Raw genomic sequence first — 17721 nt, 5'->3', positions numbered from 1 at the left:
GACAGTTAACTGTTATTGGAATTTGAATAAAACAACACTAAACTGTTATTATAAGTCCATTCAGACAACAGAAATGACCATTTTTCTGTCTTTGGAATAAGCATTAGATCATAGAAATTACAAGGAACTGTTATTTGTTTTCAGATTACATCACATTTATCTGTCGTCTGAATTCACTAATCTCATGTCTTGATTTCATCAGACAAAAGATGACCTAACAAATTTCTGTCGTCTGAAATATAAGACGACAGAGGAAATCTGTCGTCTGATACCCCCAAGAGACGGCACCGTACTAGACAACAGAATTTTTTTTCATCAGACGACAGATCTCCTCTGTCGTCTAATTGCTTTTCTGGCATAGTGGAGATGCATGTTACACATTGTGTGTATGCACGTATTATGTAGTATTGACATACGCCGTACTAGTAGAAAATGTATGTGGTTTTGATAGCATACAAAGTGCATATGATGCAAAGATGTGTGATGAACACGATGACACATACATAATGATATGTATATGTTGTATGCATATGGTGCACATGTTAGGATCGGGAGTGTGGTTACTCGCTGAGTCCCCCAAGTTTATGTAGTTAGTAAAATAAAAGTGTGGATTTGGGTTACGCTTGAGGATGCCGGTGAGGCTGAGCATAGAGCTATAATGGCGAGACTATGGCGTGGCCATGGTAGTCCCCCAAGTATAGGTTAGAGGAAAGAACTCTAACTTACTTAACCCGAACGTATAAGCCATAACTGATTGTTTGGCTCACGTGTAACGGGAATGTAAGAGTTGAGCTCGCTCATGTTGAGTGGGTGTGAGTTTTGTGAGTTTTGTCCTATGGTCTTATTAATGGGATGTAAAAGAAATTTAATTGTTGCGATCAACAATAGGTGAAAAAATTTCAATATTTCCATTAATAGACCATAGCAGAATGATAGTCCCGGTCGGGTACTACCTCCACTTGTGATAAGTGGTATGAATAAGTCCCCCAAGTGTAGAGAACGGTCGGGAGGTGAGATGACTCAAAAGTGCTTATCCATTGGGGGTACCTCGCTCGGGGCAAAGATTTGGATGCAAGGGACTGGACCTTGGCTTTTGTAAGGGAGCTACCCTTTAGTTATCTCGTAGGGATACCTCGCTCGCTCGAGTAGAGGATTTATGAGGGCCTGTAGGCCTCGTGTACCCGGTGGGGTAGATAGGCTGGAGCCTTAGCACCTTGTGGAGTAGATTGCTTCGAGCCTCGTGTACCCAGTGGGGTGAATGAGGGTTTGAGCCTCGTGTACCCGGTGGGGTAGATGAGGGCTTGAGCCTCCTTAACCCAATGAGGCCGAATGAGGGCTGGTAGGCCTCCTTTACCCGGTGGCGTGGCCCCGGGTAGAATGAAGGCTTTGTGCCTCGTAACCCCGTTGGGGTATCTGGTGCCTTTGGCCTCCGGTACCCGGTGGCGTGGCCCCGGGTAGAATGATGGCCTTGTACCTCGTAACCCCGTTGGGGTACCTCGCTCGGGGCGAGGATTTTAAGTACCGCACGTTACACTTATTTAGTGTCATATGTATACATGTAGCAATTTTTAATTGACAGGCAATTAAATTAAGTATTAACACGTAGGTATAATAGATATGATATCGAGACTATCACATTTTGTAGGCATGCTTAGATTATAGAAATCGTTATTTGAAGCATGTAAAGTATAACATTAATTAGCTCTAATTTAAGTGTAAATGAGAACTTATCTTTTGCCGATTGGAGAAGTTGAAAATTGGGGTTGACCCGAGTATAAAGTCATGTTAGAGTTGTCCGCATGATGTTCCATGTAATCGACAAATAATGATCGATAGTCTGCTTGACTTTTTTCGCATAAGGAGGTGCCCGGTTGAGTGAGTGTGACTCCTCAAAAATAAACAAGTGACTAGTACTTGTTCATTTGATTTACGTAACTAATTGTATGGTTGTACAATTTGCTGCCATCTTTGAATGACTGTTGCATGCATCACTAAAATGGCAGAGTATGTAGCAAAATGATGATGAAAATAATGCATGTGTGGTTGAGTTAATTGGCTACATGCTGAGTCTAAGCAAAAATAATGCATGTGCAGGCATTAGAGCCTAGCTACCTCCACGTGTAAACCTTTAAATCTCGATGGAATCGGTAGAAACATCCATTTATGATAATGGAAGCGTAACATTAGGCATGCATAGTTTAAATATGCGAGGATAATGGTAGCATGACGAAATATGCTTGATGAGGAGTTCACGTGCACATGCTTGAGAAATGCTAGTGGTTATCATAGTGCTAGTATTGCTTCACATACATGCAGCCTTAATTGATATATGTACATGCCTGGGTTTGTGAGCATGTAACATTTGGATCATGAAGTACTGGACTTTGGACGTCGTGGCATCAAGATAATCATGCATGCACATGGGATCAAGATAATCAACCTATCTTACCAAGTAGTATATGAACACATTTGCAATATGAAGAACTTATCTCAGCAAGTTCTGGAGCAGCAATGGCGAGAGTGCTGGTTAGTTGCAGGTGCCCAGTTCAAGTTGGCAGGTGATTCGAAGTAGATGAGAGTGAGCAAATCCTGGTGCCTGGACTGGGTGTTAGACTGAATGAGCAAAACCAAATCCATGATCAATTCACAAATACATAAACACACTGAATATTAATCAAGACCACATGAACCAAACTACAAGTTTATATACTAACCTTCTTCGGTATTAGGAGCCATTGCAGTAGCACTAAACGAACTTGACAATGAACGTGGATTGATCTTCTCCTCAGCTCTGGATTCAAGCTCCTTTTTATGGGGCAGGACTTAATGCTTTGTAACCGAGAGAGCAGGGACCAACACATCTATATATATTGGTTATGATCCTAAGAATCCTCCCATAAAGATGTTTCTTAGAATCCAAGTCACCAACAACAAGAAAACCTAATGCAACACTAAGTCGAATTACAATGTAATCCAACTAATGGATTCCTAACCAATGAGTTGATATAATTGTCTCAATAGGTTACTAGGTTTTGTACTTAACATACAACTCCTATTAATGGACAAATTCCAATCTAGTTTGTAAACTAAACATAGATGATGATAGGTCCACATTTATTCTAACATTCTCCCACTTGGACCATCATTGTCTATTCACAAACTGAATCAAGAAAATTTCCAGAAATAGCTGAAGTGTGCACTGAGATGTAAGTGTACCTTAAATCCATTTAATTCTGTCAAAATGCACAACCATTGCAGAATCAAGAAATAGGCATGTTCAAAATGAGCATACTCGTTCTAGACCACAAAGCAATAGTTTCTGCACTTCACATGAATTCAAACTTAATGTGATGCAACCAAATAGCATTATATATCAACCTGCAGTTGCTATTTGATAACAGTCCAACCTAAGTATTTTGAATTTCAAAATCACAACGCAAACACAATTTCTTTACACACAGTGGATCAATGTTTGCTTCTAACTGTATATATGCATATATATAACAATCCACTTGAACTGAACTGAACTGATAAATTGTACAGCTACCATAAATTTATCAAAATAAATAAATAAAGCTGTCAAAACATTAACTGAAAAATACCTCATTTCATTAAATCAAACATGAAGTACAAGGTTTCTGTTACATAGTTCAAAACAGAAAATCAAGAACTGAAACCAAATAAAACTAAACAAAAACAATTTTCTCTAAAACATTTTGCTCCCACTGAACTTAAGCATCTTCAAAACTCGACAAAATTCCCATGTTCCTGGATTGCTCCTTAAAAGCTGCTACTGACAATGCTTTAGTAAATGAATCTGCCAGTTGATCACTTGTCTTGACTCCAGAAATCTCAACTTCACCATCTTTAACTCTCTTTCTGATACTATAGAATTTCAAATCTATGTGCTTAGAGTTATTTGATCTCTTACTATTCTTACTAAAGAACACTGCAGCCTCATTATCACAAAACACCTTCAAACTTCCAGTTACAAGATCACTCAACACTTTAGTCTCCAAGATAAAATTTCTGATCCACAATCCCTCACACACTCCTTCATATATAGCTATCAACTCTGCCTGCATGGTGGAAGTAGCTATCAATGACTGCTTCATTGTTTTCCAAGCTACTGCACCACCTGCTAGCATATAAACATAACCACATGTCGACTTCATAGATGTAGGAAAATTCCCAGCAAAATCAGAATCAGTAAAGCCAACCAATTCAAGCTTTTTCACACGTTTATACACAAGCATATGGTCTTTGGTCCTTTGCAGGTACCTCAGAACCTTCTTACCAGCTGTCCAATGCTCATGTCTAGGGTTTGACTGAAATCTGGATAGCATACCTACTGCAAAAGACAAGTCTGGTCTTGAACAGACTTGTGCATACATCAAACTCCCTACTAGCCTAGCATATGGTATCGATTCCATCTCAGTTTTCTCAATATCAGTTTTAGGACACTGATTTTTAGTTAGTTTATCTCCCTTAGACATTGGAACTTCACCGTTAGCACAGGTTTCCATTCCAAATCTTTTCAGAATTTTTGAAATATAATTTTGTTGAGATAATCCCAACAATCCCTACTTTCTATCTCTCTTAATCTCAATTCCTAACACATATGATGCTTCTCCCAGATCCTTCATGTCAAAGTTACTTGACAAGAAAACCTTAGTATCTTTCAGCAATTTTACATTACTGCTAGCAAGAAGAATATCATCTACATATAGGATAAGAAAGATAAAATTGTTTCCAACAACTTTAAGATAAACACATTCATCGACAAGGTTTTCAGAAAATCCAAAAGATGAAACCACTGAGTCAAATTTCTTATACCACTGCCTACTAGCTTGTTTGAGTCCATAAATGGATTTCTTAAGTCTACAGACCATATTTTCTTTCCCTGCCTCAATAAAACCTTCAGGCTGTACCATGAAGATTTCTTCCTCTAGCTCCCCATTCAGGAAGGCTGTTTTTACATCCATTTGATGTAATTCCATGTCATAATGAGCTACTAGAGCCATTATGATTCTAAATGAATCTTTAGTTGAAACAGGTGAGAAAGTTTCTGTAAAATCTATCCCTTCCTTCTGTGTGAAACCCTTAGCAACTAGTCTAGCTTTATGTCTCTCTATATTTCCACTGACATCTCTTTTGGTTTTAAAAACCCACTTGCAGCCAATATGCTTGTGATTTTCTTTTGGCTTCACAAGCTCCCATACTCCATTTTTATACATTGAATCAAGCTCTGCAATCATAGCTTGAGTCCAGGCATCAGAATCATTACTTCCAGTTGCTTGTTTAAAACTAGTGGGATCATTGTCATCAGATAACGCAGATTCTACTTCGTTTAAATAAACTTCATAAATATCATCCTCCCTTCCAAACCTTGGTTTTCTCACTCTCTGTGATCTTCTAGGTTGCACAACTTGATCTTGTTGTGGTTCAGGTTGAGGTTGAGGTTCAGGTACAGGCTCAAGTTGTGGTCCAGTTTGAGGTTCAGTTGGAATTTCTTGTACTTGCTCCTGCTCTAAGTTTGGTTCAGCCATTTCAGAATCATGGTCACTAGCCTCTAAGACATTATCTATTGCATTTTGATCTTCGACTGGATTTTGGCTTTGAACTAATCCTGAACTTAATGAATTATTTTGAATGCTTGGCATTACTGCTATATTATCCACATTCTCTACAATTTCTTCAAAATCTGAAGACAAGTCCTCAAAATTTGTATTGCAGACACTTTCACCTAAAAATTTAACTTGATGAGTTTCAAAAACTCTAGGTGAATGATGAGGTGAATAAAGTTTATATCCTTTAGACTTTTCACAGTAGCCAATAAAATGACAAGTTACAGACTTTGGATCAAGCTTTCCTAAATTTGGATTATAAATCCTTGCTTCAGCTTTACATCCCCAGACATGACAATGGTGTAAACTTGGTTGCCTACCACACCATAATTCAAATGGTGTTTTATCTACAGCTTTGCTTGGGGATCTGTTGCAAAGATAATTTGCAGTTCTTAAAGCTTCTCCCCAAAACATCTTTGGCAATCCTGAAGTACACATCATACTTCTTACCATGTTTAATAGAGTTCTATTTTTCCTCTCGGCTACCCCATTTTGTTGGGGATTATATGGTGTTGTATACTGAGCCTTTATGCCTACACTTTGCAGATATAATGCAAAAGGACCATTTTGTTGTCCTTGCTCAGTATATTTGCCATAAAACTCTCCCCCCCTATCAGACCTCACAACCTTAATTTTCAAGTCCAGTTGATGTTCAACCTCAGTTTTGAAAATTTTAAAAGCCTCAAGTGATTGTGATTTTTCTGACAGTAAGTAGATGTAGCTATACCTGGAAAAATCGTCTATAAAGGTAATGAAGTAAATATTTCCACATATTGTCTTGTGTCTAAAAGGTCCACATATATCTGTATGGATTAATTCCAACAGTTTCTTACTTCTGTTGGCATTTTTCTTTCTTAAGTTTGTCATTTTTCCTTTATAACATTCAATACAATTCTCAAGATCATCAAAGTCTAATTCTGGAAGTGTTTTATTTTTCACAAGTACTTTCAATCTTTCTTTTGATATATGGCCAAGTCTCCTGTGCCACAAAAATGCAGATTTTTCATTGTGTAAGGTTCTTTTGACACCAGTAATGGTGTTTATGCTTGATGTGTTATTGTTATTTTCAACAAGTAAAGTTTCTTGTTGACCTAACGAACAATTCAATCTTAAATAATCATTCACAATAATACCAGAACCAAAAATAGAATAATCTTTAGGTAAGAAATCAAGAGAATCCTTGAAAATTTTTATTCCATTAGAACCAATGTAAAAGTTACATCCACTTTTAACCAAAAGACTAACTGAAAGCAAATTCCTCTTAATTGAGGGAATATAATAAACACTATCTAAAACCAGAAAATTTCCTAATCCCAAATCTAGTCTTAAAGATCCTACTGCCTTGACTGCAACCCTCATTCCATTCCCAACGCAGATGTTAGCTTCATCACTTCTTGGCTTCCTCTTCCTTATGAATCCCTGCAAAGAATTCGTAATATGTAAGGGACTGCCACTATCTAACCAATAAGAATGAAGTTCTATGTTAACAAAATTAACTTCTAATGAAAAAGTTTCTAAATGATCAAATAAATCAATCTTACCCTTTTTCACAAGCCATGCCTTAAATCCTGTACAGTCCTTCTTCATGTGTCCTACTTTCTTACAAAAGTAGCACTTGAACTTAAATGGCTTGTTGACCTTAGCTGCTGCAGTATTTCTTGATGGCTTAGCAATGGTTTTCTTAGGCTTGAACTTGTTCTGTTTCTTTGGCTTTTCAACTAAATTGACAGAGGTGGAGGGCTGCTTCTCTTTCTTCATCCTACTCTCCTCATCAACACAGATGGCAATAAGCTCATTCAAGGTCCAGTTCTCCTTCTGTGCATTGTAGCTGGTCCTCAAGGTGTTAAAACTAGGTGGTAGGGAGTCTAAGGCATTGTGAACAAGTTGGTCATCCTTAACCCCCATATCGAGATCCCTGAGCCTAGCATTTAATTCAGTAAGCTTCAATATGTGCTGCCTAACTCCTCCACTACCAGTGTATTTTAATTCATTCATCTCCTTATTGAGTCTTGCTGCTTCAGCCTTATTGCTTTCCTTGAATTTCTCGGCTATAGCATCCATATAATCGGCTGCTAGGGCTGGTTCATCTATGCTACCTCTCACAGTATCAGACATGGTGGTCCTCATTACATTCTTAGCCCTATAATTTGCTCTATGCCAATCTCGATAATATTTCTTCTCATCAGGTGAGCTACTGGCATCTATTCCATAGGGTTCTGTATCAGTAAAACATAAATCCATGTTCTCATGTATCATGAGATAAAACTCTATACCACTCTTCCAAGCCTTAAAGTTGGATCCAGTAAGCATCTGGATGTTATTCAAATTCATGTAGGTGATTCCTAGGGAGCAAAATAAAAGAAAAGTGTAAGTTTTAGTTTTCAACAGTTCTCAAAACAAGTTTTGTCAAAAAATGTTCTGCATATATGTGTTAATTCTAAAGCAGTTCATGTAAACACACAAGCAAAAACAAAACTTCTAAAAAAACAAAACAATACCAAAACAAGGTAATTTTAGCCCCAATTCTGCAGTCAATATCAAGTATCACTTTTATAGCAGAAAACATGATATTCTGGAGGTTCCTCAATCATTATGCCACAAGCAGTGAATTCATATTATTCTAAAGACAATCAACATCTTTATGACAAAAGAAAAGTCCCTAGAATCCAGAATTGAACTCAAAATTTATGCATGATGCTGTTCCACTTTTAAACCATATAGCTCAGAACTTCTTTGGAAGACAATATACATATACAGTTTAAAAACAAAACACAAGTTTATGATCTTTTCTTCATCTTAATGAATTTTGAATAACAAGCAGATAATCACTTTGTGCAACATATCCACTTAACCATTTAAAATCACAGACCATGAAAAATTTCCTTTCAATCTGCAACTTTTAGTATAACAAGCATGTACAGGGAGATCGACTTAATCACATGTCATATTATACCATCGCAGACCACTATTTACAGAAAATTTCACAACATATAAACAATCATATTAAAAACATCAGGATATTCAAGTTCATGCTCATTCTGAAACCATCACATCACAAAAACAAATTCTAAAAATTAAGTTTCATCCGGTCACCATCTACTCTAGCCTAGGTGCACGCCGGGAATGCCTCTATTGTTCTTGCACATTATGATGATCAAAATATTCCAATTTTAAAAATCCAAAATTTTCCAGAAAACTCTAACCTTGTTCTTCTTAATTTGCTGCAAAACTTTATCGCGGAAGCATGATTTTCAATTAAAACAGCAATCAATCAATTCGGCTTCTTAATCCGCAGAATTTGGTGTTTTGAATTCCATAGAGGACATAAACGTCCCCTTCGCTTTCAATCCCGGATAGAACCCTAATTCCCAAAACAAAAATTACCGTTGGAATACAACGGTCATCTGCAAGGGTTCTGAATGATCGGACCCGGGTCAGCTTTTTCTGCGGGTTTGGGCCGAACGATTTTTCTAAAAACTGGCCCACTCGTGGCCTTTGTTTTCTCTAGCAAGGTTTAGAACAAGTTTTATAAATTTTTGCTGAAAATAAAATTTTGGTTCTTCCAAAATTGATTAATCAAAAATTGATTTATGTTTGTGAAAACCTGATGCTCTGATACCATTTGTTAGACTGAATGAGCAAAACCAAATCCATGATCAATTCACAAATACATAAACACACTGAATATTAATCAAGACCACATGAACCAAACTACAAGTTTATATACTAACCTTCTTCGGTATTAGGAGCCATTGCAGTAGCACTAAACGAACTTGACAATGAACGTGGATTGATCTTCTCCTCAACTCTGGATTCAAGCTCCTTTCTATGGGGCAGGACTTAATGCTTTGTAACCGAGAGAGCAGGGACCAACACATCTATATATATTGGTTATGATCCTAAGAATCCTCCCATAAAGATGTTTCTTAGAATCCAAGTCACCAACAACAAGAAAACCTAATGCAACACTAAGTCGAATTACAATGTAATCCAACTAATGGATTCCTAACCAATGAGTTGATATAATTGTCTCAATAGGTTACTAGGTTTTGTACTTAACATACAACTCCTATTAATGGACAAATTCCAATCTAGTTTGTAAACTAAACATAGATGATGATAGGTCCACATTTATTCTAACACTGGGTGCCCAAAACAGATACTCGGGTGCCCAGAGCTTCCTTTTTTTTTTTTTTGGCTGCCACAGGTATTTTGAACTGACATAGGCGAGACCCCGGGGGATCTAAATTGACCCAACAACCTTGATTTGACCAGGACAATCGAAGCCCAGGAGCCTTGGTGGGTTGAGTCGTATCTGCGGGTCTCGTGAGGTGAGGAAGATGTCTTCACTGAGAGAAAGAGGCTGTTTTGGCGGGTGGTGCCGGGAGGATGGTGATGATCACCGATATGCTTGAAATGAACAGACCCAGAGCCTCCCCTTTTTTTTTTTAAACCCCGGACGAGTGTCTGATGCTTGAGAGAGCATGGGTTGGTGAAGGAGGCCAGCGGGTGCCGGAACTTATCTGGGTTTGGTAGCTGGTACCGATGATAGTTGTCATGACAGGGTACCAATGGAGGCAGGGGGTACCGGTAAGAAGCATGCTTCAGGTATGCAGAGCTAAGAACTTCTTAAGTGTTGGTGACCAGTGTCGGTGGTCGGTGAGAGTCACCGAGATGTCAGCCTGAGAAGAGTACCTGTGATAGTCTTGTTGTGGTAAGTTCCCGGAGGAATAGAGCGGTACGGGAGTTGATGACAACCTAGGAAGCATGGCTACCCCGATCACTTCCGAAGTGCGGTACCGGTAAGTGCTGCTGGTACCATGAGGCAGACCAGGGTAATTATACCGTACGGGTACCAGAGGTTGGAGGTAGTCAGGGGCGGAACTGTGTAAAGGCCTGCAGGGGTCTGGACGAGGAGAACTGTGTTAATTCATATGATTGGACCCCCCCCCCCCCCCCCCCCCCCCAAAAAAAAAAAAAAAATCTCAGCCCACAGCTTCACAATGTAATCCTACATAAGTTAAAACTGAACAAAAAGAGGAAACTTATTTTGGTTGGTTAGTTAGACCAAAATACATGAAATGTTCCAAGTACAGTAAACTTCCCCACCGTTACTTAGGGTTTGAAAGGAAAGTTTAAAGAGAAAAAAGCAAACAATAATCATATTTGATTTGCTATTAATTTCTAAGTTTTTTTTGGCGTTAAAATGAATTTCGTTTTTTTACGGTTGAATATTTAATTGTGGTTATGGGACATATTCAATAAATTTTTCTTAATGATGAAATACTTTACATGATAGGGTAGTTTTGATTAAAGAACTCTTTTAATTTTCCAAAACAAAAAGACTACCAAAATTACTGTTATACGTGCAAATTTAGTTTATAACTGGACCCCCCCAAGATACAAATCCTGGTTCCGCCCCTGGAGGTAGTCACCTAGAGATTGCGGTGGGTGATGCTGGTGAAGAGTCAAACCCAGCAGGTCCAAGTAGAAGTCGGGGTCTCCGACTCTCCGGGGTGGGATGACACACGGGACTACATGCAGCTGGACCTTGATTCTTAGATTGGTAGTGGTGTGTTGCATGGCAGCATGATGCATGCATGAACGATCAAGAGAGACCATGAGATTCAATTATAGATGAGTACCCGTACGAGGCTGGAGTTGCGGAGTACCCGATGACTCGTGAGTCCCGAAGAAGAGTGGAGCTTGGGAGTGGAGGGTAAGAGGTGTCCAATGAGTACCCATGTACCCGGTGACTCATGGTACTCGTACATAACTCGTGGTACTTGTACATGACTTTTGCTCAAGGTCGGAGGTGTCTTGCGCGTACATGATTGGTGGTTCCCGTACATGACCCTTGCTCAAGGTCGGAGACTCATACCCAAACTTAGGGACCCTCCTTCTAGCGCCAATGTTTCTGTGTGAGAATACGGGACCTAAAGTAAGAAGCATGATGGAGAGAGAGATTGACACAAGCATGTATAGTGGTTCACCGTGCCCTTGAGGCAAGACTACGTCCACTTAGAGATTCCACTAAAAGTGAGGCCAAGTAGCCTTTGTAGTGATACAAGTATGGGGATCATGGACCCATCCTCTACTAAGAAGGGGAGGACTTCCTTTTATAGCTAAAGGAAGTCCCATTCTATTATATATTTCCAATGTGGGACATAATACACATATTTACTTCTCTTGAAGCCTCTTGGAGATCATGGGAGGGTGGCCTCCCTACGTGGTACCGGCCGACCTCCACCATAGCGAGGTAGCTCGGGTGTCGGACTACCGGATGCATGTCGTAGGTGGGACTAACCATGTCGCGGGGCCCACCTATGAGGTCGTTGCCTATGCTTGGCGGTATGTAATATAAGTGATATCAACAGTGATGTACCCCAATTTTTTCTTTTTAAAATAAAGAGGTTTGGAACGGAGTCAAGCTGGAAGGCTCATCCCCATACCCATGTTATTATTTATTAATCCTTGTTGCATCGGGGGATGTGTATCTATACCCCCAGCAAGCATATTTGCATTACAATATCGTCATATAGGATATCCTGCAAGAAAGCAAGAGCCTCTACTAAAGAAAGATCAACAGAATGATCTAAACTAGCAAAGTGAGCTAAAACGATTGACTACACTATTTGCTTCTCGATAAACATATTGAATTTTAATAAAACTAAAGGTTTGCATATAATCTTCACAATCATCAAGAATCTGATTAACCTCTGAAGTACTCTCAACATGGTGATTGAGGGCAGCGACAATAACAGATGAGTCACTTCCAATCTCTACCTTCTTCCAGCCCTGGTAAATGGCCATCAGTATCCCTCTGCTCTACAAGCTCCTGCTCTACATGCTTCTACTTCAGCAGAACTCATCTGGGGGAAAATCTAGACCATGCTCCTCTGAAATTACCTACCTCATGTCCTCATCACGCACCATTTGACCATTACTCCTACACCACCATTCACCGATCGAGTCACCTTTAAACGCCTCATCAACAATAATTTTTAGCCTTCCACGAGGGGGAAATTCCCACGTTGCAGCGATCCTTCTGCCACGATTATTAGTGGCTTTCTCAGGATGCAAACGCTGGTACTCCCCACCTCACACCACGCATGTGACGAATGAACCACCCTCCTACACAACGTTAGAAATAAGGGACCATATTGTCCATAAAAGCATGAAGGTTCACCTGCTTCTTGTTCAGAGCTTCCATTACATCAGTAATCCACCGCTGCATGGTTGTAGGCTTGTAGGACGTAGGCCTAAGGAGCTAAACAGCCAAAAACATGCAGTCGTCACTCACACAATTTGTAAACAAATGAATACATGATTCAATCTCATCCTCCTTATGTAGAAGAAAAAGAAAAGAAAAAAAACTATAAAAAAAAAAATTCTTCTATTTTTACATAATCATCAATTCAGCGAAATTTCAGCCAAGCATTAATTCCTTCATCCTACATGGCCAGACGGCGACGTTTGCACTTGCCGTTTTCTCTGACCACCACAAAACACACCCAACATTTTCAGTCAGAGTCCTATAAACTCCAGCTTTTCACAAATCACAGCTTCTCCAAACCTTTTGGGAGGCGCTAAAACCCAAAAGCAACCGAAACCCAGATTTCAAATCCCCCAACAATGGAGTCCATAGGTGTTCTCATGCCAATCCCAATGTCCCCCTACTTAGAACAAGAGCTCGAGAAGCGCTTCAACCTCTTGAAGCTCTGGACCGTCCCCCACAAGGCCCAGTTCATCAAGGACCACGCCACCTCCATCCGCGCCATCGTCGGAAACGCCTCCGCCGGAGCCGACGCCGAGCTGATCGACTCTCTGCCCAAGTTGGAGATAGTCGCTAGCTTCAGCGTTGGAATCGACAAGGTCGATTTGAAGTATTGCAAGGAAAAGGGTGTGAGGGTCACTAACACCCCCGACGTTTTGACCGATGACGTGGCCGACATTGCTATTGGGTTGTCGCTGGCCGTGATGCGGCGGCTGTCCGAGAGTGACCGGTATGTCAGGAGTGGGCTGTGGAAGAAGGGTGACTACAAATTGACCACAAAGGTTGCATTTTTTTTTTCTTTCACTTCATTGGTTGTTGTTGGATTTGAATTCATTTGGATTGTTTAGTTTGCTTATTCTGCTTGTTGGTTGTGCTTATAAGCAATTGTTGAAGCCAACTATTGTCAGTATGCTGTTTGGTTGTTGGGTTTATTGGACTACCCAGTTAATGACTGTGGTGAAAAAGTTTTACCAATTGTTGACACAAAAAAGACAATTATAAGAAACTTGCAGTTGAAATCATTTGTCGGGGGCAAGAATAGTGCTTGTGCAAATTAGTGATTGGTCAAGGACTCAAGGTTGCTCACTGAAGATGTCTCCATTGCTATTATCATTATGTGTGTTATTAGGCTATTCATTTTCTTCCGGAAACTTTTATTGGTCTGATGTAAGGATGAAATCAACAGCAAGATATATCAAGGGTAATTGGTGTTGGTTGATATTATGATATAGTGATGTATAATGTACATTTGATTTGTGAAGAAATCTTGGTCTGTTCGGACTTCGGAGTGGATTGTGCGATGAAAAAGAGAATGCAAAGTAATTTCAGTCTTGTCCAAGTTTTTGAAATTACATGGTAGGCTTGGTGCTTGTTTCTCTGTCTTCTGTGCAAATGTAAACTGATATTGGTTGAACGTGACATTTCTCTAATTATTGTACTCTTCTGTGTGCTGTTTTGTGTCATTGCTACTGTTGTGGAGTTTTTACTGCTCAATCGTTTGTGTAATTGCTTCTGCACTTCTACCTTTCATGTAGAAAAATGCTGCACAGTTGGATTTTGGACCTTTGGAGCTTTTCTTTTAGCTGCTTTTGTGCTATATAGCCATGTCAAGCAAATGGAACCATAAGATGGAAAGTCTTTTAAGATTAATATTTCTAGATGCCGGTTGTTAGGGTATTTTGGTTGTAATATATTTCTGATAGATACTAGTGTGATATATTGATAGTTTCCAATTACTAGCCTTTGATTATGCCTACCAGTTGAATATTTTCTAGAAGAACATTTTAAATTGGACATAGTTGTAGTTCTAATATGAAATGTCAAGTTCATCAATTGACAGAAAAAATAAAAAACAGTTTTCCTCTTTTTTCTTTACCGTTTTGTCTTCCTAATACACATTGTTTCCCCTTTTGTAATAGTTTTTCTTTCATTTCAGTTCACTGGAAAAATAGTTGGTATCCTTGGTTTGGGAAGAATCGGCAAAGCAGTTGCCAAGAGAGCTGAGGCTTTTAGCTGCCCCATTGCCTACTTTTCCAGAACAGAAAAACCAGAACTGAAGTACAAGTATTATCCTACTGTTGTGGAATTGGCCTCTAACTGTGATGTTCTAGTTGTTGCATGCCCACTTACTGAAGAAACCCGCCACATTATCAATCGTGAAGTCATTGATGCTTTGGGGCCAAAGGGTGTTCTCATTAACATTGGGAGGGGTCATCATGTTGATGAGCCTGAGTTGGTATCTGCACTGCTAGAAGGTCGATTAGGTGGAGCTGGCCTCGATGTGTATCAGAATGAACCAGAAGTACCAGAGCAGCTGTTTGGGATTGAAAATGTGGTGCTCCTGCCTCATGCAGGAAGTGACACTACAGAAACTTGCAATGCAATGGCTGACCTTGTTATTAGGAATCTTGAGGCTCACTTCTTGAACAAACCATTGCTAACACCTGTGGTTTAACAGTTTGAACATTTGTATATGAAGTCCATTCGAGGCATCATCTTGATCTGGCACAGCTGTCTTCTTCAATAACTAGGATCATTGTTTCTGGATTGGCAAACTCATGTTGAAACAGCTGATTGATACGAGTCCATTATTGTAATTATCTCATGGCATTTTAAAATACACAGTAGTTGGCTTCTTGGTTTAGTGATTGGTTGCATTGCACCCACTCAACGATCTATTTCAACAAAAAACAAACTTATAATTTGATGAGCAAAGCAGCAAGAAATATATGACCATAATCTATTGGACGAAAACCCATTCACATATTTTTGCTAAATATGAGAAGCAGCCACAAAATATTGCTCGTACTAGCTAGAACTATGGAGTCTCTGTTTTGGGTTAAGATTGCTTGGAGTGAAGGTTTTGAAGAAATAGTTTACAAGGTTGCAACTAATTGTTAAACATGCAGGATCATTGATCATTTATTTTTATACACAGTCTAATTAAGGTTGCAACTAGTCTCTATTTCTACATTAACTATGACTTGATCATATGGAATCTGTCACATTTTAGGTCAATTGAGAAATACAGCATCTATAAAGTTTTTGTAAACTAGCAAAGACCATTACTAACAAGAAGTGAAACACCCAACTTTCTTGGTAGTCAAATTTTGAAGATTCGTTTGCCTAGAAATAAATTGTGTAATATCCAAGATACAAGCTCCTAATCAAAATGATACAAGGCTGTAGTTTTGTTACTTTTGTAGTCAATTGCTGCAATACTACAATATGTGAAATTTATGAGTCTGCCTTTTCTTTTGGGTTAATAATGAGTTATTGATTTTTTTTTTTTTTTCTGCAATTATGACTAATTTGATTCTCACTAACACCAAAACTGTCAATCCAAGAGGAGCTTGTGGAGTTTTGTTGGTAGGACGATTGTTAAAACGATCTGTAAATATTATACATCAGCCAACTATGAGCTTGTTGAGGTTTTTTTTTTCCTGCAATTGTGACTAAGTTTGATTTTCACTAACACCAAAACGGCCAATCTAACAGGAGATTGTTGAGTTTTGTTGATTGAACTATTGTTAAAACGAGCTGTAAATATCAGACATCAGCCAATCAAATCGAACCTTAAGTGATGTGTTACACAAATAGTGAGGTCGGCCAATCTCGAAAGTGCTGAAAAAAATTATTCTTCTATTTTTAAAAAGAGTCTTCTATTTTTATATAGGAAAAATTATTATTTTGGTCACCCAATTATGACTTAACCGTCACTTTGATACTTTTAATAATTTCACTTTAGTCACTCAACTTAAACATTGTCTATCATTTTGGTCACTGCTGTTAACTACACTGTTAGGTTCTTGTAAATAACTCATATTTTCAGGGCATTTTGGTCAAATTGAGTACCTAATATATATATATATATATATATATATCCACATCTTGACCGTTCAGTTTTTAGGTACTAGTGTATAGATTATCTCTGCAAATTTTCAGCCAAATTGATGATCGTTAAGGCATTGATAACTGCTTTAAAGCTAGTACAGTTCAGGTTGACAGATTCAGTCCGTCCATTGGTTTAAGTGAGTTAGACACCTTAATGATCATCAATTTGGCTGAAAATTTGAAGATATGATCTATACAGTAGTACCTAAAAACTGAACGGTCGAGATGTGGATATGCGACCGAAAAGTGACCGAAAACTCGAACTTCACACGTTAATTTCAAAGCAGAACTCCGCTCTGGATAAAATCTGTATATATATATATATTTTCAAGATATTTTGGCCAAAAAAATAAAGTTTTGAATTTCTCTCTTTTCTCATAGATTCTTTTACTCTTCTCAAAAGAGACACTAAGCTTGATTCTTCTACATTCGTCAATAAAAGTAGTGAATTTTAACGATGTATTTTTTCTTTTTTCTTTTTAAATTTTAATATTTTTTAGTAATTTGACCTAAATGTCCTTAGTTTTAATGATGTGTAATGGAGTATTTAACGGCAGTTACTGAAGTGAAAAATTTTCCTTTTATATAATCTTCAATTCAGATTATTCAGCCAAGCATTAATTTCTTTTATCTTAGACTACCAAACGGCGACGTTTGCACTTGTCCTTCTCTCTGACAACCCCAAAAACACACCCACCATTTTTGGTCAGAGCCTCTGCCACTTCATAATCCTATAAACTCCACATTCACAAATCACAGCCTCTCCAAAACCGAGGTGCAAAAACCCAAAACCAACCCAAACCCAAATTTTAAATCCCCCCCCCCCCCCACCCCCCCCCAAAAAAAAAAAGGTCTCCATAGGCGTTCTCCTCTCCATCCCAATGTCCCCTTAATTGGAACAAGAGCTCGAGAAGCGCTTCAAGG

At 38.7% G+C, this 17721-nt stretch overlaps 2 protein-coding genes across 2 annotated transcripts; one reads left to right on the top strand and one right to left on the bottom strand.

The window, feature by feature from the left end:
* Positions 1-3731: 3731 nt before the first annotated feature.
* LOC133729592 (secreted RxLR effector protein 161-like) lies at positions 3732-4526 on the bottom strand. The gene has a single exon (XM_062157150.1). It carries the CDS (start codon positions 4524-4526, stop codon positions 3732-3734), a length of 795 nt encoding a protein of 264 aa, XP_062013134.1.
* An 8613-nt stretch (positions 4527-13139) lies between these two features.
* Positions 13140-15551, top strand: LOC133725232 (glyoxylate/hydroxypyruvate/pyruvate reductase 2KGR-like). Its single transcript, XM_062152396.1, has 2 exons — positions 13140-13685; positions 14840-15551. Exons 1-2 carry the CDS (start codon positions 13263-13265, stop codon positions 15356-15358), a joined length of 942 nt encoding a protein of 313 aa, XP_062008380.1. The 5' UTR covers positions 13140-13262; the 3' UTR covers positions 15359-15551.
* Positions 15552-17721: the final 2170 nt, after the last annotated feature.

This window comes from Rosa rugosa, chromosome 1, assembly GCF_958449725.1.
Source record: "Rosa rugosa chromosome 1, drRosRugo1.1, whole genome shotgun sequence".
Taxonomy (NCBI): Eukaryota; Viridiplantae; Streptophyta; class Magnoliopsida; order Rosales; family Rosaceae; genus Rosa; species Rosa rugosa.
Note: the sequence above shows the minus strand (reverse complement) of the source record. Positions and strands in the feature narration are given on the sequence as shown.

What these genes read in the sequence shown, in the direction of transcription:
- LOC133729592 (XM_062157150.1), bottom strand. Translation starts at nt 4,526, where the DNA reads ATGGAAACCTGTGCTAACGGTGAAGTTCCAATGTCTAAGGGAGATAAA.
- LOC133725232 (XM_062152396.1), top strand. Translation starts at nt 13,263, where the DNA reads ATGGAGTCCATAGGTGTTCTCATGCCAATCCCAATGTCCCCCTACTTA. An exon ending in ACTACAAATTGACCACAAAG is followed by an intron (nt 13,686 to 14,839) that starts GTTGCATTTTTT and finishes CTTTCATTTCAG; the next exon opens with TTCACTGGAAAAATAGTTGG.